General features: G+C 41.7%; 1 protein-coding gene across 1 annotated transcript; it reads right to left on the minus strand.

Annotated features, from left to right (window-relative positions):
• Positions 1 to 392: 392 nt before the first annotated feature.
• On the minus strand, positions 393 to 4,613 carry LOC109251673 (procathepsin L-like). The gene is made up of 8 exons (XM_019423467.2): positions 4,509 to 4,613; positions 4,212 to 4,347; positions 3,800 to 3,919; positions 3,563 to 3,697; positions 3,140 to 3,364; positions 2,276 to 2,438; positions 1,261 to 1,378; positions 393 to 779 (listed from the first exon to the last, which is right to left on the minus strand). Exons 2-8 carry the CDS (start codon positions 4,335 to 4,337, stop codon positions 680 to 682), a joined length of 987 nt encoding a protein of 328 aa, XP_019279012.1. The 5' UTR covers positions 4,338 to 4,347; positions 4,509 to 4,613; the 3' UTR covers positions 393 to 679.
• Between the last annotated feature and the right edge of the window lie 5,780 nt (positions 4,614 to 10,393).

The raw sequence follows: 10,393 nt of genomic DNA on the forward strand, positions 1-10,393 counted from the left end.
CAGCCCAGATGCCACTTGGAATTCCTACAATTTAAAGATCCCACACACCTCTTTTTCCTGTCAATTCCTCACAAATTATTGTCTTTGTCTAAAATATATAAGACTGCCAAAAAAAAACACCAAAACCCTGCCCAACTTGATCATTTTTTGGGCGGGGGGTGGGGGGGTCGGTATTCAAACTCATTACTGGGCCTCCCTGCCTGATAATAAAATTTTGAGGCTTTTTTTCCTCCCATTGACCCATGTCATCTCAATTAAATTCTTAAACCACTTGGAAATAAGGAAGGAAATTAGGAGGAATACTGGAGGAAATAAGGACATTTCTTCCTCTCCACAAAACCTTTGCATTTTTTACTATAAAGTAGTTTATGTATTAAAAACAGAATCACACCTCAGCATATGACAGTAAATTTTATTTTAAAAGGTAAAACTTTCATGCAACCTTTTAAAACATGAAATTCAAAAGTTATTAAGCAAGTTAACCACACACCACTGATTAGAGCAGGGATTAAAGAAGTAGTTTCATCACTAGTGTGAACGGGCACAGAATCCAATCACAACTTGGATCTTCGGTGATTCAAGTGTTTTATCCCGCACAATAAGATGTGATCGACTTTAAAATAAAATTTATTTTCTGTATATTCTGTTGCCAATCAAGGCTTTCTTTATCACCATGATCTTACACGATAGGAAAGCTAGCCATGGTGGCGATTCCACAATGGTTGTCCCGGTCTTTTGCCATTTTTATGTAGCCGTCCATGCCCCAGTCAGCACCCCAGCTGAAAGAAGACAGGGTTTTCCAATTGTTACAAATGGTAAAACACGTTTATCTTTATGAATAATAACACTTGATACTGAACAGTGCAGCAGAGACCAGGACAGATTTAGGAAGAATCAGGAGAGGCCGTTCTTGTTCATGGTTGAGTTCTAACCCAGCACAGAATTCTATCCCCAGACCTTTCACAAAACTGCAATGTGAGCAGGAAAAGGAAAATTTTGGGACCCAGATGTGTTACAGAAATTTTTTAAAATTCCAATTTAGAAATACAGTGGTACCAAAACTATATTAGGACTCTAGCAGGTGAGGCAATATCTTAACGTTGTCATTATATGACTATGTCTGTGTTCCCCCCTAGATGGGGTAAACACTGCTGGGATTTCAGAAGTGTGCTCAAGGGTTGGGGGACCTGCGTCCAAATACTGGTTCCAAAAAACATTCCTTTTTCAAATTCAAAAGTACGTATTCCTGGATTTTCATACCTGTTCTTGACAAACCAATATTTTTGGTTATCGGATTCTTTTCCTTGAAAGCCATAGCCAACCACCAGAACACCGTGATTCAGGTCTTCACTGCTGCACTTTGGATCGTAATAAATGCCTGGGGAGTAATATTCAACGCTGGGGTGAGGATTCCCACGTGACATGTCATAGTAACCCAGCCTATCAACCACAGTAGGGGAGGCATTTCAAAATTCAGTTGTGATATTGATATGAATTCAGATGAGATTTAAAAGTCAGATATTTTTGTTTAGTGGGAAGGGGTGGGGATTTAGGCCCTCATCTCACACCAGGAGAAATACTAACTGTCACAATCCCTTTTGAAAATAATAGTCAAGGGTCATTAAAAAAATCACCCACTGAAACCTTATTATTCTACTTGTAGGATGTCAACCTAGGGAAACAGCAGAGAACATAAAATTACTTGAGCCAAGGGCTACTTTCCACTGTTAATTTCAGTAGCAAAATTCTTTAAAAGTTACTAAGGTCTAATATTTAGAAAAAAGTATGGGGGGCCTGGGTGGCTTGGTCAGTTAAGTGTCCGACTTCGGCTCAGGTCATGATCTCACGGTCCGTGAGTTCAAGCCCCACGTCGGGCTCTGTGCTGACAGCTCAGAGCCTGGAGCCTGTTTCAGATTCTGTGTCTCCCTCTCTCTCTCCCCCTCCCCTGTTCATGCTCTGTCTGTCTCTGTCTCAAAAATAAATAAACGTTAAAAAAAATTTTAATATTTAGAAAAAAGTAAAGTAAGCCATACCAATCAAATTATGTAACCATTTAAATATATTTATGATATACTTATCCTCATGGGGATATGTCAAGTCATGGCATATGGAAAGAGCAGGCATAAATATTACATGTACAGAATGAACAACTATGTTAAGTCCACACACCCCTAAATTCTACATTGAGTTCTACATACCAAAGTGTCACTCTTGCTGTTTCTTAGGGTGGTTTTCCAATTTTTCTACCTAAATTTCTACATCGACAAATGCTTACCATCTTTATAGAAGCGGAAGGTATCCAGGCTTGCATCTATAGCAGCCGAGATGGGCCCCATATTTGCCACTGCCATCATAAGGGCCTCCTCCTGCTGAGGGATGTTCTCGAAGGCGGTGACATTGGCAGCAGAATGCTCAGGCCTGTATTTGCAGGGTCCATCCTTTGAATGGTAAAGGAAAAGAAACTTGATTACAACCATCCACTTCCTGGGGAACATGACTTCAAGGCAGCTTACAGGTAAAAGATTTCCAAGTCAAGTTTGTTGTGAAGCAACCCAGGAGGTGAAAGGGTATTTATTGTTTTGAAATTGAAAAACTAACTGGTGTGAGGGGCCCTGGGTGGCTCAGTCAGTTAAGTATCCAACTCTTGATTTTGGCTCAGGTCATGATCTCACAGTTGTGAGATGAAGCCCCATGCTCTGCACGGAGCATGGAGCCTGCTTGGGATTCTCTCCCTCTCCCTCTCTCTCTCTCTGTACCCCTCCCCCTTTCATGCTCTGTCTTTCTTGCTCTCAAAATTAATAAATAAATAAACTTAAAAAAAAAAGCAAAGCTAACTGGTCTGGATTCAATGAAACACTCGTGGTCTACCTGTCCATAAGAAGTTTTTCACCTTGGAGAAATCTGTACCCTATATAGAAAGGCATGCATATCTCCATGTGATGTAGAAATAAAAACAGCTATGTGGTAACCATCTAAGCAGAGAACTATGCCAGCCTAATACCGTTTAATGACAGTCCTGACAGGCTGCAGATAGTCTACAATTGAAAATGCGAATGTTAAATATGGTGTCTGTTTTCTTCAAAAGCATTCAGCTCTAAGGGCAGAGCTGGAATGGTGACAAGTGAGGAGCTCCACTCACTCTTGCAACATATGGATAGGATTCCTCTGTGTCCAGGCCTCCATTGTTCTTAACATACTGGAAGGCATTGCTCATTAGACCACCATTGCAGCCCTCATTGCCTTGAGGCCAAGAGCAGTCCAGGAGGTTCTGCACACTCAAGGAAACACGTTTGCCAGTTTTCCGGAACATCTGTCCTTCAAGGGCACCAGTTGCACTAAAAGCCCAGCCAGAAGCACACCGACCCTGAAAACAAATTATCAAGGTCTCAGTCTACAAAACCAATAGCAAGACTGACAGCAGTCTATGGATCTGAAAACTCTTTTAAAATATAGTTAACATGGTAGATGGTTTCCACAACAGGAAACCATAGCAAGGGGGACACTTTCTTTTTGGCTTTCTTCTTGGAGAGAGACCTGATGATTGGTCATCCTTGATACTCACAGGACTTACAGCAGGTGTCTGTCTCCTGTCCACAGGTACATAGATATCAGCAAAGAAAGGTATTTTAAACATTTTCCCTTTCTCATCCTTCTCGATTTTAAGGCCATTCATCATGTGTCTGAATTCTTCATTGGTCTTCAAGGAAAAGAAAGTAGAATGTTGACAAGCATAAGATTTTTTTGGCAAAGTACTGAGGAGAGAGAGAACAAAACATTCAGCAATCCGTGCCACACTCACCATGTCACCAAAGCCATTCATTGCCATCGTGAAGCTGTGTTTCCCTTGGCTTTGTTCTCGATTGTGCTGTTCAATCATTTTCTTATTCTTCTCCCACACTGCTTTCCTCCAGCCCTCATTCTAGAGGCAAACATATGACTTATCATCTTTATTTCTGTTTAAAACCTACTGACCTGCGCCAAGTGGATGTGCTCACAGAGGGGAGAAGAAATCACAGCCAGGGATGGCTTGATGCTTCTGGGAGCTGTTCTCCAGCAACCACACAGCAGGACATATGCCCACACTGTGCGCAGTCACGGTGCCCAGCTTACTGCCTTAGGAAGAGCAGCCTCAAGATGCTACTCTGTGCTACGAACTACCACCAGCACGGACATTCTCTTTGGGTCCCCTGGATAGTTTGGATGTTACCAACCATTCCATATTGCTTCCCATGTGTTGCCTTCCAGTGAATCCATTGTGCATCTAAACTTTGATCAAGCTCTATAGTAGCTGAGGCTATTCCCAAGCAAAGGGCGATCAGGAAGACAAAAGGATACATGTTTCAAAACCTAGGAAGGAAAAAGAAATGAGTATCTGATTAGACCTATCTGTCTAAAAATCCATCCTCCTTTCTTCTAGATGTTAAAATCACTATGATGGAGTAAAATCCTTGAATTTATTCTCCCAAGTACTTACCCAAAGATTGTACCAGCCCCACCGGGTTGCTCACCTGATCATGTAGCTGTGCAGATGCTGTCAGAAGGTGTAGTCCCAGGGATCTCTGATGTTGGGCAGTGGCTTTAAGGCCACCCATCTAAAGCCCTGGGGTTTGGCCTCACTGGCCCTGCCCACACCAGCTGGGCACACTGTGATCTTGTTTGTTTTGCTTTTGTTTTCCAAGCTGATGGCTTCTATTCTGAAGTTTTCTTGATGATTATATCTTGTTTTTAGCAGAACAAAAACTTCTAGACAATCATGTGGACTCATGTCCCCCCCCAAATCGTCCTTAATTGGTTTGACTAAAACAATGAGCTCACAGTGGTCCAGCTGACAAAAACAAGTATACGCATATTCAGCAAAGAAAAAGATGTCCACCTCCAGTTAATTGATGTCATTATAAGATGGGGAGGACGTGTGTTATAAAGACACATTGGAATACAGTTAGTGATCAGATGCTATCAACTGTGGATCTAACACTGTGATAACTACATTTTTTAGACGTTTTTCTCACAACTCAGGTCAGATAAGTGTATTTTCATTTTATAGATAAAGAAGAGAGATAAGAGAAATTTTGGTCACCCATTCAAAAGAATAAAGCCAAAGTCAGCTCACTGACAAGTTTTAACTGTAAAAGTATGTTGAAGGTGGTCATTCTGAATGGAGGCAAAAGACAGCACAGGCATCCACAGAGATACTGCCACTTCAGTTCCAGACCACTGCAATAAGGCAATATCACAATGAAGTGAGTCAAATGAACTTTTTGGTTTCCCAGTGCATATAAAAGTCATGTTGACACTACACTATAGTCTATTAAATGTGCAATAGTATTTACGATCTTTAAAAAAATGTACAGACGTTAATTAAAAAATACTTCATTGCTACAAAGTGCTACCCATCATCTGAGCTTTCAGCAAGTGTGACCTTTCTGCTGGTGGAGGGTCTTGCTTCAATGTTGATGGCTGCTGACTGGTCAGGGTGGTGGATGCTAAAGGTTGGGGTGGCAGAGGCAGTTTCTTAAAATAAGACGACAATGAAGTTTGCTGCAATTGACTCTTTTCTCATGAATGACTCCTCTGCCACACGCAATGCTGTTTGTTAGCAGTTTACCCACAGTAAAACTTCTTTCAATTTTAGAGTCAGTCCTCTCAAACCCTATATCTGCTTTATCAACTCAAGATATGTAATATCCTAAATATTGTGTTGCCATTTCAACAATCTTTACAGCATCTTCACCAGGAGGTCAAGATGCTTTTCCATCTCAAGAAACCATGTTCTTTGTTCATCTATAAGAAGCAACTCCTCATCCGTTCAAGTTCTACCATGAGATTGAAGCCATTGAGTCCCATTTCCAGGCTCCACTTCTAATCCTAGTTCCCTTGCTCATTCCACTCCACCTGTAGTGTCTTCCTCCCACTGGAGCCTTGAGCCCCTCAAAGTCATCCATGAGGGTTGGAATCCACTTCTTCCAAACTCCTCCTCATGTTGGTATTTTCACCTCTTCCCAGGAATCATGATGATGTATACCTACATCTGTTTTGAGCTCAAATATTTCCACATTTACATATGAAAAAATAAAATGCAGACCATCCTGCATTTAGCAGAATTTGCTCTGAGCACACATCCCTCAGCACTCGTAGACAGAATATTTTCCCATATATTTTCTCCAATATTGTGTTCTTCATAGAAATGTCAATTGGGAGTACCAAGAATTTCAAATTTATTGACCAAAAAATGTAAATTTTGAGAAATATTCTAGGCAGTCTGATGAAAAATTAAAACAAAGTCAATATTGAGAAAAAACATATTCCTTAGAAATAATAACAGTGATAAGCTATGAGATAAGATAGCTAAGGAAGTGCGAAATTGTGTGAATATATAACAGAAATAATTACTGTGTTTATATTATTTTTAATGCTTGGGTAACCATTATAAGTGTTTCATTTTCCTTTAAAGCATATATATATATATATATATACACACATATATATTAAAATATATAAAATAATTTTATTTTTATAAGTATTTTGTATGAAATATTATATTTTCTATGTATACCATAATAATTGAAACTAGTGTTAGTGAATATTTCAAAATTTATATTATTGGAATTATTTTCATGTTTTTTTCCACTCTCAAAACTATACCAATTTGAACTAAAGTTGATTTGGACAAAATAATTAAACAGGTGACAGCATTATTTTTTTTCTTTTTTCCTTTTAATACCCTTCACCCATTTCTCCCACACCCCACTCCTCACTTCTAGCAACCACCGGTCTGTTCTTTGTACCTATGAGCTTGCTGAAGTCCATGTGCCCAAAGTACAATGAAAACCAGTGAATGGTCCCACCTTCCCTGTGCTTTGGGGGATGCTAGAAAATGGAAAGAACTCCTGGACTCCCCCTCAGACAGACCCAAGCATTTACCCTGGGAAGCTGATCAGGAAGAAATGAGAAACCAAGAAGAAAGGGGTTCTCTGATCACAGGCTAGAGATCCCAAAAGTTCTTCCATCCCCTGCTTATGGAAGGATGGTCACTCAGGCACCATTCCACCAATGTCCTCAAATCTTTGATATGTGGCTTCTGAGAATGGAGTGGGGGAGTCCCAAGCTCTTCCCAGCTCCCTGTTTTGGGATTTCACTTGAAGGGACCCAGGGCCTCAGCTTGAGGAAAGAGGCATATGAATGGTGCATGGGTCTTCCCCTGAGTGTTCACCACATTCATCAAAGCAACACACACCATGACCAAAGGTGCTGTCTCTCACCTCTGTTTCCAGCAAAACCTTATCCTCATGGCTTTGCAGTCTTTAGACCAGGTGCTGTACACTCACCAAATTAAGGTATTCCTAAGAGATTTTGAAGATTTCAGTTGGAATCTTTGAGGTGCACATTTCAGATAACGTCTCTAATAAAGCATTAATAGCCCATTGGTTAAAATCAGAATGTTTCTTGAAAAAGAAAATTGATGTTTCCTTTTGGAAGACTGAAAATGTCAAGTACATATTAAAATTCTGCTGCTTCTATTACTGCTACCAAGCCATAGTTAGCTGAGGAACAATCCTGGGTCCTGAATTATACTCACCCTGAACTCTGCATTGGGTTGTATGAGCCACCCTGCCCAAGGCTGCAGTAAGAAAGGAGAGCATGGCATCCTCTGATGGCACATTCTAGCCTGTACATCCCTACCACTGTTGCCTTACTCTAATGCAAGACTTCAGTGGATTGTCTGATGTTGAGTCACTTTGAATCCCTGGGTTAAGCCTGATGTTGTCCTGGTGCATCTTTGATTTAGATATTTTGGGGTTTGATTTGAAAGTATGAGCTCTAGGTGCTTATTCCTTGTTGGTTCAGTGATGAGGCAAGCTGACTCTCAGGTCTGGTCAGGAGCCTCTGTATGTGAAGCCTTGTGGTTAGCAGGTGGGGGGGGGGGAGGGGGGAGGGGGGTGCAGAGTCCAGCTTAGATTGGATGGAAGGTCACCCAGAGAGTGCTAGATGGCCTCTCAGGGTACCTTCAGTGTTCAGCATCATGGTAAGGAACCCACATCTCAAGCATCAACTTGACTAGATAGTTTGCTGGTGTTTAAATGACCTTTCCTCTTGGCCCTGAGACTGAGTTAACTCCCACTGTTTGCATCCCCATAGCATCCTGCACTGCCATTGAGATAGGAAAGACAGGAGTTTGTAAAAGCAAATGAGAAGGCACATGTAGACACTTAGAAAGAAGGCCATGAAAGGCTCCTGGACCCAATTTCAATGTCTTACACAGCACCAATCCATTCTCAGACCCCAGTGGGGTATCCAAAAATTCAACTCAATTAAAGACACCCTATGCAGAGATAGCATTAGACCCCCCAGGTTAGTGCTCAGTTCTACAAGACTGCCCTTCCTGCCCACTTCAGATGCCAGTCACAAGCCCCGACTCTTGTCTGGGCTTCTGACCCACTGGCTATGAGTCAAAGATTCCCAAGATGCCCTCTCTGGGTTCAATTAATTTGCTAGGGCAGCTTCCAGCTTTAGTTACTGACTAGACCACAGTTTTTTAATAAAGAATATAACTCTGAAATAGGCATATGGAAGGGTTACACAGGGCAAGCTATGGGAAAGGGCACACAGCTCCCCTGCCCTCTCTAGTCCTGCCAGCTTTCCCCAAATCTCCACATGCTAATCAACCTGGAAAACTCTTTTAGGGGCTTTAAGGAGGTTCATTACATAAATACAATTGACTAAATCATTGGCCATTGGCAAGTGATTCAACATCCAGCCCCTCACCTCTCCCCTTCTGGTCAGAGGGCGAGGCTGAAAGTTCCAACCCTCTAAACAGATGGCTGACTCTATTGGCAACTAGCTTCCATCCTTAGGCTCCTTCCAAAAGTCACCTTATTAACATAACAAAAGACACATTGATCACTCTCAACACATAGGAAATCCCAAGGGTTTAGGGGGTTGTAAGCCAGAAATTGTGGACAAGGACCAAACAAATATTAGAAATATATTTTGGTCATTGAATGAGCAAATACATGTTTCTTATAAATCACAATATCACAGGTCAGAAAAGAAGTGGACATACGCTCAGGAGAGACCCATGCCAAGAAGGAGACAGTAGCCAAGGGACCCAACACTGCCCAGGGATAGGGTCAGAAGAACTGGACAGTGTGCTCCTGATAGAGTGGATGGAGTCATATCTGGCAGCCTGAGGTGGTAGCAGGAGATGAAAGACAGTCACTGTAGACAGGCATCCTAGACTCCAGGATCTACCTGAAGACAGAGATAGGGCAGTGGCTGGAGGAAAGTTTTGGGATTTATAAAGTAATTTTGGTTATTTCTTAAGACCAGAGAGTTCTACCTGTTATTAAAAGCCAGTGAAGCCAGGGGGAAGGATTGCTTCTCCTCCAGCCATGAACCAGAGGCCAGAAGGCCATGGAGAGGGTGCCACCCTGTGCAGAGACTGCAGGATCATAGCTCAGAGGAAGGACAGAACTCCGGTCAAGGAGAAATCAGTGGGAAGGAACCCTGGTTTCATACACAGAAAATGTGGTCTTTCTGATGGTTGAATGGAGCTGTTTCAGAAGCATCAATGGTGAAGACTAAAGATTTTAATTAAAAACCTTCCACTTTTCTGGGGCACCTGGGTGGCTCAGTCGGTTAGGCATCTGACTTCAGCTCAGGTAATGATCTCACAGTTCGTGAGTTCGAGCCCCGTATCGGGCTCTGTTCTGACAGACCAGAGCCTGGAGCCTACTTTGGATTCTGTGTCTCCCTCTCTCTCTTCCCCTCCCCTGCTCACGCTCTGTCTCTCTCTGTTTCTCAATAATAAATAAACGTTAAAAAAATTTTTTTAAAAAAAACCTTCCACTTTTCTAAAAGAGTCTTTCAAGCTCATGCTTTAGAGCTGTGGTTCCCACAGTAGCATGTCTTAGAATCACCTGGAATCCTGACTCTGGAGGCCCAGAGTTTCTGATTCTGTAGGCCTGGCCAGATTGGGGGGGGGGGGGGGGGACAAGTATTTGTGCTCCTGACAAGATTCCTGGGGATACTGATGCTGCTGGTCCACTTTAAGAATCTGCTCTGGGGCCTGGTTCTTTAGAAATCTGAAAATAAAGCCAATTTTTTGAATACACCCAAGTCAGATAAAAATGTAATTAGTTGCACCAAAAAAAACCTATTAGAAAGAATGCAACATTGTGAAAATAACAGATTACTAAAGGGAACATGCCACTTAAAGAAAGGTAAGATTAGGTTTTACAATGAACTTTTTAGGGTATTGCTAGCAGAGAGCAGACTGGCCCCTTATTCCATGACATTATTGAGAAGGGCATTGTTCTGTTTCCTATTTACATAATCACCAGTATGTCCTCAAAATTTTAAAGGTATTTTGCTCACCTCCATCATTTTGTAATTC

Source organism: Panthera pardus, unplaced genomic scaffold (assembly GCF_024362965.1).
Source record: "Panthera pardus isolate Hobbes unplaced genomic scaffold, ASM2436296v1 HiC_scaffold_20, whole genome shotgun sequence".
NCBI lineage: Eukaryota > Metazoa > Chordata > Mammalia > Carnivora > Felidae > Panthera > Panthera pardus.